The sequence below is a fragment of the Neophocaena asiaeorientalis genome, unplaced genomic scaffold (assembly GCF_003031525.2).
Source record: "Neophocaena asiaeorientalis asiaeorientalis breed wild unplaced genomic scaffold, Neophocaena_asiaeorientalis_V1.1 scaffold133, whole genome shotgun sequence".
Lineage (NCBI taxonomy): Eukaryota > Metazoa > Chordata > Mammalia > Artiodactyla > Phocoenidae > Neophocaena > Neophocaena asiaeorientalis.
This window is the reverse complement of record NW_020174429.1, coordinates 2,353,292-2,370,268: the sequence shown is the minus strand read 5'-3', so window position 1 is coordinate 2,370,268 and position 16,977 is coordinate 2,353,292. Positions and strand designations below refer to the sequence as shown.

Sequence of the window (16,977 nt, the reverse complement as noted above, 5' to 3'; positions counted from 1 at the left end):
AAGCCAGAGGAACCAGTGCCCCAGTTGCCCCGCACCTGGAAATGACATTGGTGGGTTTGTCTCTCTTCCAATTCCTTGAATCCCAGCAGCAAGGAAGGACAGCAGTGGGCAGGCTGGCAGGGCAGGAGGATTAGGATGTGATTCCTGGAGCCCAGACAGCGAGGGCGTCCTTTCCAACAAGGGCTGCTCCCTGCAAAGGTGCTTTGAAGACAGAGTTGCTTTTCCTGTAGTGGAGAGTGTTCTGGTTGAAATGTAACTTGTATTATGCGGGGATGATTTTGGAGTTGGGGCGATTGGAGAATCTATGGTCTCCCTAGAAAAACGTATACACTGAATTTTGCTTCGGTTTCTGGAGGGAGTACAGACACACACACCCCACCCAATCACAGCCCCTCTAAGAGTACTGGTCTCCACGTTCAGAACTTTTTCACTTGCTAACTTTCATAGTTTATAGAGTTCTTTTTTGACCTTTGCAACTGTGTCTTTTGTTTTCAAATTTGGAGCGAGAAGCCAGTGTTGAGGGCCTGCTCTGAGAATAGCCACAGGAATATGTAGAGCACTTCTGCTTCCAAACGCTCTCTCATTTTCACATCTGGGGAACTAAGAGAAACCAGGAACGTTATTACCATTTTATAAATGGCAGAACTAGGATAAAGAGAAGGCTGGTCCGTGCCCCAGAGTTGGGCTGCAGCCGACAGGCTGGGTGTTTGGAGAGGCCGTCTTCTCAGGGCTGTCTGGAGCCAAGTGCATCAGGGTCTTCCCGGGAGAGACGGGCAGGTGGGCTGGGAGACAGAGGTTCCTGCTGCTCTCGGGCTGGCCTCGCCTCTGGGCGTGCACCCAGGTCACAGAGCTGCGTGGGGGCAGGGGTGTTGCCGGGGCTCAGGTCTGGCTCCAGGAACATGTTCCTTTCGCTGCCGGCCCGTTCCACCCAAGCCTTCCCAAATCTGTGGAACTCCAGAGCAAGACTTAGGACGCATTCTTGGACCTTTTCTCAGGTCCCAAGAAACCTCCTTGCAGGCCCTCTCCACCCAGCAGGTGCTGGGAAACTACATGAGGCCCTGGGCACAGAGAGCAGGTTTTGCTGTTGCCACCTGGGCTTGGGCAGCTGACCCTGGGGTTATTACTCACCCCCTAACGGGCCTGCGCAGGAGGATGGAGACCTGGTCTCACCAGGAAGGGGTATGTGCAGCCGCCTTAGGGTGGCTTGGAGTTTACGGTTCCTTTGGCCTTGAGCCCCAGCTGCTGCAGGCTGTCCTGCTGGGCAGGGCGAAGGAGAGGCAGCTTGACTCTGCTCAGCTTCTCTCACAGACCCAGCTCAGCTGCTCCTAGAAGCTCTCAGCTTTCTCCTAGGGGGTGATCATTCCCTTATCTTCCCCCAAATTCTGTTGGTCCTGAGCCATCAGCACAACTTCTGCCTCCTGTAATTCCATGGCATAACCATATTTATCCATAAACGGCTCCCTCCTCTGTGGCCAGGCCTGTGGTCTCAGCATTCCTCTTGCTCCTGGTATTGGGGTTGCTGCCTCCCATCTCTCAGAGATCCCGAATCTCTTGGGCAGTTGGGTAGAAAATCTGGGTGGGAAGTAAAGAAATGAGAACATCCATGGAGCACAAAGCGGTCTTTGTAGAAATGGGACACCGAGCTGGCTGGAACTTTGCCTGTGTCTGTCCATGCGGCGGCAGGTCCTTCCGCTGGGCAGAGGGCCGGTCGTTGGGTCCTAGGTTTCACAGTCTCCACAGAGGGAAAGTAATATTATCCCAGGCCTTTTCTGGTGTGCGCCATTTCCAGTTTTAGGTTGTATACTGCCGATCTAGAAGAAACCTCTCCCATGACACAGCTGAGCACTTTCACTCACAGTGAAGGAGGAGGCCGGGGCCGCGTGGGTGATTGGCCCAGGCAGGAGCTCCCTAGCCGAGGGGAGCCGTTGCCTGGGCGCTGTCAGAGGCTCTGCCTGCTGCTTACTCTTGTGTGTGTCTCTGGCCTCTTTGGGAACAGGGCTCAGCACAGGGGCATATACACGGGAGGTTCTCCATGAATATGGGTTGGTATTAAGTTACATCAAGACTTAGCTTTATTTTAAAAAGTAATTTCCTGTGAGCTTGTTTGGGGGGTTTCCTTCTCAAACCACTAGGGGGCGCTCCCTCACCGGCCCTCGCCCCCAGTGGTGTGGAGGAGGGGGAGGGAGACCCCTTCAACGGGAACAAAAGATGGGCCTGGAGTTGGTTGACTGGTTTTTTTTTCTTCTTCTTTTTTTTCAACATCTTTATTGGAGTATAATTGCTTTACAATGGTGTGTTAGTTTCTGCTTTATAACAAAGTGAATCAGTTATACATATACATATGTTCCCATATCTCTTCCCTCTTGCGTCTCCCTCCCTCCCACCCTCCCTATCCCAGCCCTCCAGGCGGTCACAAAGCACCGAGCTGATCTCCCTGTGCTATGCGGCTGCTTCCCACTAGCTATCTACTTTACATTTGGTTGTGTATATATGTCTGTGCCACTCTCACTTCGTCCCAGCTTACCCTTCCCCCTCCCCGTGTCTTCGAGTGTGCCTGACGTCCTGAGCCCCATGGGACAGCCGGGCCACACAGCACTCTAATCTTTGTGCGCCATGCCTGGTGTTATTACAGAATTAGGAATGCTAACTTCCCCACAGCAGGTCTCAGCAGTACACGCGTGCCTCCTGCAGAGGGAGTCTGCTGGGAGCCGTAGGAGTGCGGGGACCCTCAGAGGCTGGCAGCCCCTCCTCGTGGTCGGCGGGGGGCCAGCCAGCGTGAGGCAGGAAAGGGCTTGAGACCAAGGCCGGGAGACAGGGCACCTGCGTTCTAGCCTAGGTGTCAGTGTCAGGAGGTCATCTCCCCCTTGGTGTCCCTGCATACGTGGAAATGAGATAGTTGGAGGAAGGGATCCCCGAGGGCCCCTTCAGCAATGACACACCCACCTCTGGGCCCGACCCAAGGATGACCCCAACAGTGCCAGGAGTTATTCCCAGTGACCCACCCTCTGGGTTAAAGCACTAGCTCAGTAGATGCTAAAAGGCCCTGAGTTCAATGTAAGTGTTAACAGCTGGGAAGGGAAAGGCCTAAGCTATCGGCTCCCCGCTTCGCACAGCCCAGGCTATGTGTGGATTGGCAAGGATAATGGGACACACAGACCAGCTGAGAGCTAAACAGGGCAGGGCCGGCAGAGTCTACAAGCAAAGGCAGTATCTGGAGAAGCCAGGCCTGTGTGAGGTCCCAGGGCAAGCACCCAGCTGGAGGGAGAACGAGCATTACCAGGAAGCAGAGGCCAGAGTGGCTCCCAAAGCATCCTCATCACTAGCTTTCCCTCTGCTCCTTTTCATTGACTCCAGAGTCGGGCCTGCTGTCTGTGTGACCAGCTGTGCCCAAGAAGCAGCCTGGGTGAGCCCCACAAGGGCTGGGCCCTTCCTCATGAGGCAGAGCCGGGGGGAGGTATAATGGGTGGCTGCACCCCCAGACCTCACACACAGCCTGACAGCAGGGCATAGGAAGGGGTTACTGGTCCTGATAGCAAGCAGTGTGAACGCAGCTCCTGCTTCGTGATTCCTGCCAGGAAAACTGGGATCCAACCGGCAGGAGCAGAGGCCTCTGGGAGCAGGGACTGAGGGGCCAAAATCTAGTGGGGACAGCAGGGCTCTGCCTGCCGCCCACCACCGAGTCCCGCTGGCCTTCGAGGGCCTCACGTGTGCCCGGGGCTGTGTAGGGTTGGGGGAGGTCCGTGCTGGGGGAGTATGTGACATGTGCCTGGTCTCCAGGAGCTGTGCTGCTGGCATTGGGCAAACACAGGGCAAATGGAGAGGATAAAATAACTCGCAAATAGGAGGCATCTGGCCTCCTGCTTTCCCAGCTGAGTAAATAGGAGTAATGCAGTTGGGTCCCAAGGTTAAGGGGAGAAAGCTCAGTGTTCATCATGCTGGTTATTATTAGCAAAGTTGTTATTAACTGTTTCTTTATGCAAGACTGCAGTGAGGACAGGAGTTGAGATGAGTTAATACTTTTCTGCCCTTAAGAAGTGACAGGAAGGAAGCATACATTACAAAGCAGGCAAAATATGTGGTCTCCTTCCCTGTCCTCTCGGAGCCAGATGTCCCCAAGGTGCCGCCCTGCTGCTCCCCAGATCCGGCATCTGGGAGGCCGCCGACCCTGCCCTGTACAGTTAGCCCCTGCTCAGTGTCTGCACCTTCCACCCTGCGCAGGTCCTCTCCTCCCTGCCCTGTTTGCATCTCTCCTGATTCTCCCTTTCTTTTCCCAATCCTCCTGGTAGTGGGAAGGACCGTGAGCGAGCACAGGTAAATGCCTCTGCCCTGCCCATGCTAAAGATAAGCAGAAAAAGCGCCACCCTCCGCTCTGTCTTCAGGCCTGGGGTGATCAGTGATCCCACAGGAGGAGGTGCTGGTGATGGGAGGGAAAGGAGGGGAGCTGGGTGTTCTGGAGCCTTCCCTCCTGCCTTTCCACACCTTGGCTGTAGTATCTCTTCCCCGGGCTCTCTGCTGCCCTCTGTCTCCCTCTACACTGGACGCCCTGTTTTTCTGTCCTTTATTTCTAGCAAGACTGAGGATTGGGGATACTTGAATGAAGATGGAGAGCTCGGCTTGGCCTACGAAGGCCTAAAGCAAGTTGCCAGGTCAAATGTGTGCCTTTCTTCCTGTGTCTGCTCTGTTCTGTCCGCTTGTGTCTATGCTTAATTGTTTTTCAGCTGGAGTGGATGCAAGGGCACAGTTCGCGGGGGTGAGACGGGGAGGGGTGTTGGCGGGTAGCCCCTTGCATCATCGTCTGTCACTTTGTGTGAAGGCTGCTTGTTTGGGTCAAGGTGGTAGCACTAGATGGCTCACCGGGACCTCAGAGACCACCGGCTGCAGCTCACTCACTCTGCAGGTGAAGGAATAGACCAGAGGGAGTTAACGTGGCAGCAGGTGCACAGCTCTCCAGAACGAGGGGAATTTCTTCTGTGGGTGTCTGAGTCTGTGCCGCTTCCGTGCTACACACTGACCATCCTGACTGCAGGATCAGTCGAGAGCATTGGCTGCATTTGTGCTGCTGGCCGTGCTCCAAGCACAGGGGTCCTGGCAGCCTGCCCTCCAGCACGTGTGCCAGTCGCCATTGCAGTGACTGCCTGGACCTCATAAGAGCTGACCCGCCCAGCGCCCAGTGTGCTTCAGGGTCGCCATGTCTGACCCTCACCACGCACTCACAGGGCAAGGACACTGGGGCTTGCAGGGTGTGAGGAACTCGCTGCTTGAGCAGAACATCCAGAATGTGAACCTGGTTCCATTTGCTACTGGAGCCTGAATCCGTAACCCTTTTGGCCATCAGCCCTGGGTGATCAGCTTAGCAAAGGAAGTTAAATGTGCATAGAATTAACACAACCTGACGATCACATCGCACGTTTCCTGCCAGCACGTGGCTTTTCAGGGCTGTGACATAGCTTCGTGCACTTGAGATTCCCAACAATAGGCTTGTCTCCCAGGAGAGGAAGCAGGCTGGGCGAGGTGGCGTGAGTGCTGTGCCCAGCGCCCTCGGCCTGATGCCGGCGGGCTGGAGCGGGAGCCCAGTGCCTCTCGCATCATCTCCTGAGTTCTGCCTGCTGATGACATCATGGAGGTCCCGTTACAGTATCAAGAGCCTCTCTTCTTGGCAGAAGAAAGTTGAGGTCAGCTGGTTCTCAAGGCAGCATGTCTCCCGGCTGTGGGTTCAAACATGGCCCCACCTGTGAGCAACATGACATCTGGCTTCATTTCCTCTCTGGCAGAATGTGGATCAGAATCAGACCTACCTCCTCAGGTCATTGCAAGGAATAGATGAAGGTGAAGCACTTTGCACGTGCCTGCCACGTAGAAAGCACGGAATAAATATTAGCTGCTACTTGTATTATAGTGGCTATTTTGGAGTAAGATCAAATTCCTGTCCCATCTAGAAGTTTGTTTTATTTTGGGGTGGGAGGGGGAATAGGATGCGCTTTAATACATAAAGAAATGAATGCATTAATAAAACAAAGAAGGCACAGCCCTATGCCTCAGGAGATCCAGAACCAGATCTGCCGCTGGCAGTGGCCTCAAACCTCTCTCACGTTTAGTTTTCTCACCTGCTAAGTCAGGGGTTCTCTGACTTTGCACAGAACCCTGGACTAAGTCACCCAACTACAGTCTACATGGAGGATAAGAAAGATGTGAGCAGCAAACTCACCGTGCAACCCGGGAACTAATCCTTCGGTCAAAGTTCCTAGAGCCCAAGCGTTCCAGTCTATTTCTCTCATTAAATTTATAACTTACTGGTGATTACTTTTAGTTTATTGTAGCCAAGATTGTATGTTATCTAAATACCGTGTGTCCCCTAAAAATGCTGATCCAATTACCAAATTACTTTCCACAGTCCTCGCGTTGTTGTTTTCCTTTGGTAATGCTGCCTGGGATGAATGGGTGAATCAGTCGCCCCCCCTGTCATTTCTTCATTCATTTGTGTCACTTTGCTGAGAAGTCCCTGGGGCCAAGCACTGCACCTGGTGCCGCCGTGGAGCTGACCGAACACGGGGTCGCTTCCATCCGGGACTTCTGGTGTAGACTCTCCCCTCTCTCTTGCTCCCTCGTAGATTTGCTCCCTCCTGTCTTGTGGGAATTGTCTCCTCCCAGAATGATAGCAGAACTAGCAGAACTGCAGAAACGTGGAACTGTCTCCTAGGCACTTCCACGGTCCTGACTCTGCTGAGCTCTCGTCTCGGTCTTTGTCTGCATCCCAGGGAGAGGGTGGGGTGACCAAGTCAGGAGACTTTTGATGAAAGTTTGTTCAAGTAGTTACGCCCAAGAAGACAGCATCATAGTCTTATCAGTAACTTCCTGAAGAGGAGGCCGCTTCGGAGCCTTCCTTAGTTCCTTACCCATTCCCTCATAATAGAAGGTATCTCCCAGAATGGCCCAGAGAGTCTCCTGAAGCTTCTCCCCAGCCTTCTCCAGATCTTCTCTAGGTCTCTCTGCTTCTTGTCATGACATCAGTTGATCTTAAACCTCCCTCCAGATCATTTGCAATTAGTCTTAGTTTCTGTTTTGACTGGGGAAAAAAATGTATATAAAAGGCCAGAGATGAAGTGGGTATAAGGTAAATAAAAAGAAGGGATCCTTCTATAGAGAACAAATGTGTGGACACCAAGGGGGGAAAGCGGCAGGGAGTTGGAGGTGGTGGTGTGATGAACTGGGAGATTGGGATTGACATGTATACACTAATATATATACGATAGATAACTAATAAGAACCTGCTCTCTAAAAAATGAATAAAATTCAGAAATTTTAAAAAAAAAGGTAAAAAGAAAGGATCTTTCTAAAACTTGCAGAGAATCTACTAAAGGGAAAATATGCAAGTAATATAGCTCGTTCGGTCCTCCAGAGTTTTGTCTTAGCAAGGAGATTCTTGTGAACTTCGGGCAGACATGGACGCTTTTATTGAAAAGATGCTCTAAGAAGTTTATTTCTGCTGATGATATTTTGACATGGAGACAGTCTCTCAATCCCAGACCAGTAGACTGTGCTCAGGAACAAAGAACAAAGGGATGAGGGTGGTTGAGAAAAAGGCCTAAGGCAAGGGGTGCCGTGTTTGGCCTTGACCCCCCGTCCTCCCGAGGAAGGCTGGCCTGCGCCCGCCCAGCCCCGTGGACCTGCTCCCCTCCGTGTCCGTCCCCTGTTGGTTTCATGCAGTTGCTGCTGTGTCCCTGCTCGGCTGCTCCCCTGTTGCGTGTCCACGTGTGGCCCCTACTTGGGGGCACAGACGCAAGCCACCCGGTTACCTGCCCTCCTTCCCGGGTGCAGGTTGCTGGAGGCCCAGCTGCAGGCTCAGAGCCGTGAGCACGGGGAGGAGGTGGAGGGTCTCAAGGCCCAGGTGCAGGCCCTGAAGGAGGAGATGGACGAGCAGCAGCAGACCTTCTGCCAGACGCTACTGCTGTCCCCAGAGGCCCAGCTGGAGTTCGGCATCCAGCAGGAGCTGTCCCGGCTGACCAATGAGAACCTGGTGAGTCGCCGTGCTCCGTGGAGCCCAGCTCTGGGAGGTCACGTTCTAGAAGCAAAGGGGACCGGGAGTGGCCTTTCGCCAAGTGGACAAGGTTCACGCGCTTGGCCCTGTGGTAGGAGTAGAGAGTCTAGAAATCTACAGTCAGCAAGTGTTTGTGGAGCTATTTTATTTATCTGTTAATGTATAACTAACCTCCCCAAAACTTAGCAGCCTAGAATAGCAACCACATTTTGTGGGTCAGGAATTCTGGCAGGGCTCAGTGGGGGTGACTTGTCTCTGCTCTACTGTGGTTGGAGGGGGCTGGAGGACATAGACAGCCCCAGTCCTGTGTCTGGGGCCTCAGTTCCCCTCCACGTGATCTGCTCTCTGCACACATGTGGCCGTCTTTCATTGGACCACCATGGGCTGCTTTACACGGCAGCTGACTTCCAACAGGATAAGCTGGGAGGCCTCTTAAAGCCTAGTCCCAGAACTGGCCCAGGGTCGCTTCTGCCACATTCTGTTGATTAAGACAAATCTGGGCAGATTGAGTGATGGGGATGGACTCTTCCTCTTGCTGGAGGGGAGGAATGGTTGGTGGCCATCCTGGCAGTAACCAAAGGAGCCAGGCAGATGCCAGAGAAATGAAAGACAGTCTCTGTCCTCAGAGAGCTAACAGGCTAGTAGGGGAAGCAAGACATGTTAAAAAAAAAAAGAAGAGAAAGAAGATGGTGTTTCCAAAAGTATGATTCTACATGGGATTAACAAGTATTACAGAAAAAGAATTGTAGGGGAGGCTTGACCTGAGGCAGGAGGCACAAAAGGGATGTCACCCATGCAGAGGAGGAAGGAGAAAGGGGGTCCAGATGTTTTCCGAGGTTCCACAGGGACATGTCTGCTTCTGTCTCCTGCGTCACTCCTAGTCACAGTGTCTCTGACGGTTGTGGAGCTTCCTGCCTCCACTGCCCAGCTGGGTCAGGTGACAGTAGTGCTGTTCCAGGTCCTGGGGGCTGATTTTCTCCCTGTGGTGGTGGCTGCTAGGAGTTAGGCAGCCACTGAGGGGCCCGGGCCAAGAGCCTGTTTTGCTCCTGGGCCCCAGGTAACCTCGCTGGCCTGCAGGCTCGTCCAGCTGGCACCTCCCTGCTGCACTCTCATGCCTTCACCTGTCCATTCCTTCCCAGGGCACCTCCCAGCCACCTGAGGACCCTGAGGCTGAGGGTCTCCTGGTGGTTGGCATGGCAACCTGAGGAGGCTTGGCCTAGAGAACTGTGGGTTGGGCCGGGCACCAGGCCGCCTGAGCCCAGAGGAGCCTGCCGTCCGGGCTGAGAGAACACTGTGACCCGTCTCCCACTTCATGGGTCCAGACCCGGGGAGCAGCAGGCTGCTTGGGGCGGACCTCCTGCTGGACCCGGGGCCTGGCCTCCTCGATGGCTGCCTGTGAGCCCGGCTGGGCCCCGGATCCCACCCCGCCCTCCGGGGCAGGATTAGATCTGTTCTCACGCTGCTTCCTTCTGCTTTTAGGACCTTAAAGAACTGGTGGAAAAGCTGGAGAAGAACGAGAGGAAGCTCAAAAAGCAACTGAAGATTTACATGAAGAAAGTCCAGGACCTGGAAGGTAGGGTGTGAACGCGGGTGTCGTGAGGCACAAGTGTGCTCGGCCACCCTCAGGGAGGGCACTGCCTGCCTGCCCGACACTTCCACTTCCCCCACCTGCTGCCGCCCCTGCCCGGGGCAGTCACGTGACACAACCACGCAGACCCCAGGAGCTCCCCCAGTCTCAGTTTGCCGGAACCTGCACTGACGATCCACAAACCTAGCAGGTGTTTGGGTGCCGACTCAAGCTATGCGGGGAGGGGCAGCTGAGACAGTGGCCCTGTGGTCCTGCGTTCAGAGGGCTTAAAGCTGGGAGGCAGTACCTTCTGGTTCGAAAGAATGCTCCATAATACAAAGGCCCAAACCACGGGGGCCCTTCTCCATGCTGCAGTAGTCAGGGAGAGAGGTCAGTTCTGTGGTTAAACTTCCCAGCTGGAATCTGGCCCAGAGAGGTCAGGCAGAGATTTAAATCAGTCTCCCAGAACCCCCAGAATGTTCTCTTTCCTTGACTCCCCGCTGCAGATCTAATCATGTCACTCCCCACCCTTTAAACAGCCTGCCTTACTGGGAAACCTTTCTTCGTCCCCTCACCACCTGGGATACCCCCCCATCCTTCCACCTCAGCTCAGGAGTTACGTCCTCAGGGTTCCAGTCCCCTCTTTTGCTGTCCTGACACCACACAGCTACGTCACAGTTCCCATCATAGGTATTGTTTAATCACCTGCTTATGTCCACCTGCTGCTCTGGACGAGGCTGTAGGAGGGCAGGGCTGTGTCCTGTTCAGCCTTGAGCCGTTGCCCCCATACCCCACATGTCCTTCTCCATCTTTGGAGTTCTCTTTTCTGTTCCTAGAGTTCTCAAACTCCTGGTCACTCAGGCTTTTTCTTCTCCCCCACCTCCTCCCCTCCCTCTTTCCCCCTCCCTCCTTCTGTCCTGTCCCCTTCCTCCCTCTCTCCATCCCTCCTTCTGTCCTGTCCCCTTCCTCCCTCTCTCCATCCCTCCTTCCTTCCCTCCCCCTCCCTCCTCCCCTTCCCTCCCTCCTTCCTTCCCCCTCCCTCCCTCTCCCTCCTTCCTTCCCTTTCTTACAGCTGGGTGGAGAAAGAGAAACAGCTCCCCAGCCGGATGGTTGTACATCCTGCACCTCACATCCTTCCCGAGTTTTCTCTGGTCCAAAACCTGCCCATTGCCATTCTGGGTGTTTCCCCAGCCCCTGTCCTGAGTGGCCCCCAGTGCCTGATGCTAAGCTCCTCTGGTCACACTTGGAGTGTGGCCCAGGCTGCAGGGACAGACCATGTAAGGAGTGTGACAGCCCAGAGAACACAGAACCCTGGGGCCCCAGGCCCCAACCCCACCCACCTGAAATGACCCCGCCCCCAGGCCTGAGCCTGGAGGTCCCGGTTCATCCTCCGTCCCTCTCTCCTGTTCAGCTACCCAGGCACTGGCCCAGAGTGACAGGAGGCGCCACGAGCTCAACAGGCAGGTCACCGTGCAGCGGAAAGAGAAGGACTTCCAGGGCATGCTGGAGTACCACAAGGAGGATGAGGCCCTGCTCATTCGGAATCTGGTGACAGGTCAGGCCCTCTGTGGCATCCCACCCCCAGCCCCTCCTGCACACCCCCCATCCCACAGACACCCCCGCCCTCTTCCTCCTCCCCCATCCTCCATCCCCCAGCCACTCTCAGCCACCACCGCGAGCTGCTGCACTTCTGACCAGCTCCCAGGTGATAGTGATGCTGGGGTTAGTGTGTGGGCTGCCCCCGGGGCCGCATGCAGGGCTCTGGGGAGCTGCTTTCCTTGCCAGCCCCAGGCCTGGTTTGCCAGTTGTACCAGCTCTGACCCCTCTGGTCTTACATCCCATCTGGCTGCAACATGCCGGCCTTCCTGCTCTGTGTTCAGCCCAGTTCATCAGCTGCCTGCAGAGCCGGCAGGAAGAGTCCTGGACCAAAAAAGGAGGGATCTTTGGTGGTCTGGTCCTCTGGCCTCTGAGCTACTAGCTCCATTCTCCAGTCTCTCAGTTTTCCCATCTGTAAAATGGGGATGAGGATACTGACCCCGCCCACCCCACACTTGAAATATGACAAAGGTGAAAGTGCTGTGTTAAAGCTGCGAAACCCTTCTCGAATGTGAGGAATTCAAAGAGGTGGTAGCTTTTGCAGGGGTATTTGGAGTTCAAATAAGAGGTAAATGTTACTTTAGAAAAGTGTACGTTTATCGAAGTCCCAGTCTGCTGAGTACTGGGCCAAGGGCTGCGGGAAGAACGGAGCATGACTTCAGCCTAGCACAGGTTTTGCTTCAGCTCTTTGTTTTGGGTATTTTTAATAGCTGAGTATTTTGCTCTTTTTATAAAGGTTAATTTCCCCACAATTGCCTGACTACTAAATGTGATGTAAGTTCACCTCAAATTTCCTTAACCAGGCTGCATCTTGTTCAAACACCGTTAGGAATGAGCCTTTAATCTCTGATGAATGAAACTCAAAGTTCAGAGCATCAGAGCAAAAAGAATAATAATGGTGGAGGCTGCTTGTGCCAGCCAGTGGGTGGCTCCCCGCCACGGTCATCGCTCAGGTGGCCCCAGGCCAGCTCATCTTCTAAGCTGCCTGCACACAGCACTGGTCACCTTCCCTCCAAAAGACCCTTCCACACGAACACCGGGATTCCACTGATCACGGCCCAGCGTTGGCTGGTTACTGTGGACGATGGAGAAAAGTAGAGCCATGGTCCCTGCCCACAAGACGCTACCATTTAGCTGCTACGGGACTCAAATCACAATAGAAAGTTCCAAGGCAGGACAAGCTATCTGCAATCTGCATACGGGTCAGCCTCGAAGCAAGAAGCTGTAGGTTGGAAGTCTGGGCCTTAAAACACATTTTTCTGTATAAATGTTATTGGCATTCTAATTAGAGCCAAAGGCCAATCCGCAGTCATCTGTTAAACCTATAAGATGCCCAGATGTTAACCAGGTACCCAGAGTATTATGGCCTGTAGGTGTATTTGAGGCTGGGTACCCACGGGAGAAGCTGGCAGCACATGCACAGCCCCAACCCTAGACAGCCCTGGCCCTATACGGCCCTGACCCTAGACGGCCCTGGCCCTAGACGGCCCTGACCCTAGACCACCCGGGCCCTCGACCGCCCTGGCGGAAGATCTGAGGAGTTGCTCCTTCCCCTCCCCCAGCCGCCCTGCAGGTGGAGGGGAGGTGGCCTCCCTCACTGCCTTTCCAAGCCTAGAGGTGGCTCCTGAGGCCTGGGCTGGGTGGAGCTTGGGGGTGGCGGTCATGAGGGTGTGGGGTGAGGCCTGGGGGTGCAGTGAGCACGCCTGGAGTCTGAGGCCCATGGCCTTGTGCCCGGGCCTCGTGCTCGCCTTTCATCTTGCCTGTCCCTGGGCCTTTCCTCCTCCTGCTCTGGGCCCCCACCCAACACTGCTGCTCTCAGCCTGGTCTGTGCCTCCCCGGGCCCCCTCTGGCATGGAAAGCAGTCTGACAGCTTCTCCCTGGCCCTCCAGGGGCTTTGGCAAGAAAGGACCAAAAGGCTGAGCAGGAGTCTGCAGTTCACGGGGAGGCCCACCAGCCGCTTCCGGTCCTGCCAGAGCACACGGGGTGGCGGTTTAGAGAGGAGTTGGGGGGAGGGGAGGGGGGAGCAGCTGTCCCTGAGTGTGGCCAGGCTACCGCTGGCCAAGAGGGAGGCGGCGGCGTGGGGAGGGGAGAGCGGCTGTGGCCAGTCAGTGGCCTGCTTCACCTGCTGCCTCCGAGGCTGTCCAGGCGGCGGGCGCTGCCATGCAGTTGGCCAAACCGAGCGCCGGACGCGCTAGAAGTTGCTGCAGCTCTCCCAGCCCCTGGCACGCGGGCTCTGTCTGCGGGAGCCGGCCTTGCCTTCTTGCAGCTGCAGGGCCCATGTGTCCCCCACGGGAAGTGCTGGTGCAGAGGGGTGGGAAGTTCTCGCCCCGGCCGCCTGGTGAGGGAGCCAGCTCCTGTCTCCAGCTGGCCTCTGGCCGCGGGCCCTTCTTACCGTGTGTAAACTCGGGCAGGGAGCCACCTGTGGATTCTTTTCCTCCATGTTGCAAGGACGAGGAGTGAGGAGGCTATTTTAAACAATTAGGAACATGATTTTTGTTTGTTTGGGGTTTTTAACTAGTTTCTGAAACTACCGGTAGTCAAGGTCAGAGGGAATCTGTGTATCAGGGCAGCTTCTCCCCTGCTCCTTTCCCAACCCCCATGAGGAGCTACAGGAAAATGTTAAAATTATTGGCATTGCAGGCCAAGATTCTTGAAGCCCCGAGCATCGGCTATACATCTAATTCTTGCTGTTTGTTGCCGGTAGACCTGAAGCCCCAGGCGCTGGCGGGCACCGTGCCTTGCCTCCCTGCCTACATCCTCTACATGTGCATCAGGCACGCGGACTACGTGAACGACGACCTCAAGGTGCACTCCCTGCTGACCTCCACCATCAATGGCATTAAGAAGGTCCTCAAGGTCAGTGTCCAGGCCGAAGGTGGTGGTGTGTGGGGAACTCGGGGGAAACAGCAGCTCACCGCTGCTTCTCTCTGTCTGGGTTTTGTGATCACAAGTTCTCCAAAATCTCCAGGTCTGAAGGTAAGTGACACCTGGCCTCTAGATAAACAGGATACCAGAATCTTTCACCACGTGCTCCCCAACACCCCTTATGTTGGATCACTGATGGTGAGAACCTGCCAGGCCAGCTGGCCCAGTGCTCACAGCAGAGCCCGGGGCTGCTGGAGTCAAGCTCGTCTGTGTCACTTGGCTTTGTAGTCGTCAGCTGTAGAGGCAGCTGACGTGTGTGGACCACTGATCGGGGACCAGGGCTGGGTCGTACATCATCCCCGGTAGTGGAAGAGCAGTCACGCAGCCTCGCGGGGATGGCTGTCTTCTGTGTGACTGTGATTAGTAAGGGCCTGCTTGCCATCGGATCTGCTTGGGGCCTACTGGGTAAGAGAAGGAAACGTGGACATGGAGGGACCAGGTGAGCATCTGACCAGATGGGAACCACTTACTCATAACCAGGAACCTCTTTTTCTTTTCACAGAAGCACAATGATGACTTTGAGATGACATCGTTCTGGTTGTCCAATACCTGCCGCCTCCTGCATTGCTTGAAGCAGTACAGCGGGGATGAGGTGAGTGTAAGATAAACCCAGTCCCCTAAAGTGCACTTAAACACTGTCGAGGTGCCCCGTGTTCTTCAGCAGTTAGGCCCTCGTTTCCTTGGGCACAGCAACACGTGTTCCACTTCAGAGCACCTCAGATCTCAGGTCAGAACGGAGGGCAGAGGTTTCGGTCATAGAAGGCATCTCTGTTTTGTCCAAATGTCATTCTGAGCTGCTTTGTATCCCTTGAAGAGAGGGTGTGAGATCTTTGGGGCCCCTCTGGGACCTCAGGCTCTGGGCATGCCTTCTGCACCTGTTCACTGGAAGCAGGAATAAGGCAGGCCTCGATGACCCCAAGGGCCCCTGGAAAGCACCCTGAATGAATAAGTGGATTTGTAGGGAAACGAATTTGCGTAACCCATCCATCATCTGAGAGCCCTCGGGACTCCCCCTGAAAACGCTGTGACCTTAATTTTCTGAAGCAGTCCTAGAAGAGCCCCATTTCTGTGAATGCAGAAAGCTCAATTGTCTGGGATGTCAGATTGTCTCCTAAGCCAACCAGTTACTTTGTCCATTTTAAGACAGACAGAGATGGTCCAAGGGAAGAGGCACAATGTAGCTGAACTACATCTGTGCAAACTGACCCTGAGGCCCAGCTTCGAGCTTCTCACCAAATTCAGTTCCTTGGCCTGAGGCCCAGCTCACCCCATCACTTAATGTTCTGCTCTGGACCTCTAGGGTCCAGCTTTATCTAGAACTCACCATTCCCACTGCTGGCCCTCGAAAGAACTTTTCCCGTGCTCTGCATTCAGCCCAGTGACCTAGTAACATATGGCCCATTTTCACCCTAATTTCTCCGGTGAGAATCCCAACTCGTCCCAGGCACTGCCCACTCCCAGTGCCCTGCAGGCCTCCTTGACTTTCCTTCTCCCCTTCCTTTCACATATCTCACTCTCCACCCTCCCTCCCCAAGGCCAAGACAGTGTAAATCAATATAGTGCAACAATTTTGAAAGCTTTATTCCATCTTTTGTGCCAGAACAAGTTTTCACAGACTCTTCTCCCTGGGATAATAAAAGGGTATGCCATGCCAGTCAGTGTTGCCACCCTTGGAATGGCACTTGACTCCATCTCTCTCCTAGAATCAGAACTTTGATACAGCTGCTTTTATTTTGAAAGGGAGTGGGTTAAGTATTAAAGAAATAGTGTTTACTGTATTATTGGAAGACATGGGCTTCATTTCAAACCAGATGTCCTCTATTCCATAACCCTGATATTATATACAAGCTTTCACTTTAAGCAGAGAACTGCATTTAAGGTTATCTCGTTGAGAATCATCACTTGACCCAATGTTGTCTGTACCCTGCAGGGAACATTACATAGGGCTAGGGAGGACCAAGAACTCCATTACGTTAGGCTATTGTTTCACGTGCTTATATTCCCAGGGACAAGACTTGAACCACAGCATAACCATATCTATGTAGCCTAAATAACAGCTATCTTGTTATCCCCTCTTCTGCCTGCTTTTTTTTGCTTTTTTTTGCTTTTTTTTTTTTTGGCTGTGTTGGGTCTTCATTGCTGCATTCAGGCTTTCTCTAGTTGGGGTGAGCGGGGGCTACTCTTCCTTACGGCGTGCAGGCTTCTCCTTGCGGTGGCTTCTCTTTGCTGCGGAACACGGGCTCTAGGCATGCGGGCTTCAGTAGTTGTGGCACACGGGCTCAGTAGTTGTGGCTCGCAGGCTCTAGAGCGCAGGCTCAGAAGTTCTGGCACACGGGCTTAGTTGCTCTGCAGCATGTGGGATCTTCTCGGACCAGGGCTCAAACCCTTGACCCCTGCACTGGCAGGCGGATTCTTAACCACTGTGCCACCAGGGTAGTCCCTTCTGCCTGCTTTTGTTTTCTTTAAAAATGGATTTGTGATTTGACACAGTATGAGAGGCTTTGCCGGGGATAGTTACCCTTTTGAAAACACTGACCTTCTGGCTGCTCTTGGTTCCCCTTGGCCTGAATACAGAGAGACATTGGTCACATGAGTCCTTTTGATATTAGCAGCTCTTTGAACTTGCATGTTACTTCATCTTGTCAACATAGAAAGCTAAGAAGACATAGTGCTGCAGCTGTGGAATCATTTCAGTTCATCCATTAATTCTGATACTCAGTGATAGAATCCACATAAATTTCTCATTTTAAAAACATATACTCTGACCCGGGTACTTCTTTAGGGACTGTGTATAATCTAATATTTTAGGGTAACTTGGTATATTGGGAAGAGAATTGGGTAAAGAGTCAGAAAG

The 16,977-nt window shown here is 53.9% G+C and overlaps 1 protein-coding gene across 1 annotated transcript in view; it reads left to right on the top strand.

Annotated features, from left to right (window-relative positions):
• The window catches only part of MYO5B (myosin VB), a 373,495-nt gene that overhangs the window by 346,494 nt on the left and 10,024 nt on the right, over positions 1 to 16,977 (top strand). The window contains exons 30-34 of the mRNA XM_024756795.1: positions 7,816 to 8,014; positions 9,515 to 9,608; positions 11,014 to 11,157; positions 13,903 to 14,054; positions 14,626 to 14,715. Of these exons, the coding sequence (XP_024612563.1) occupies positions 7,816 to 8,014; positions 9,515 to 9,608; positions 11,014 to 11,157; positions 13,903 to 14,054; positions 14,626 to 14,715 (679 nt within the window). The remainder of the gene's footprint in view (positions 1 to 7,815; positions 8,015 to 9,514; positions 9,609 to 11,013; positions 11,158 to 13,902; positions 14,055 to 14,625; positions 14,716 to 16,977) is intronic.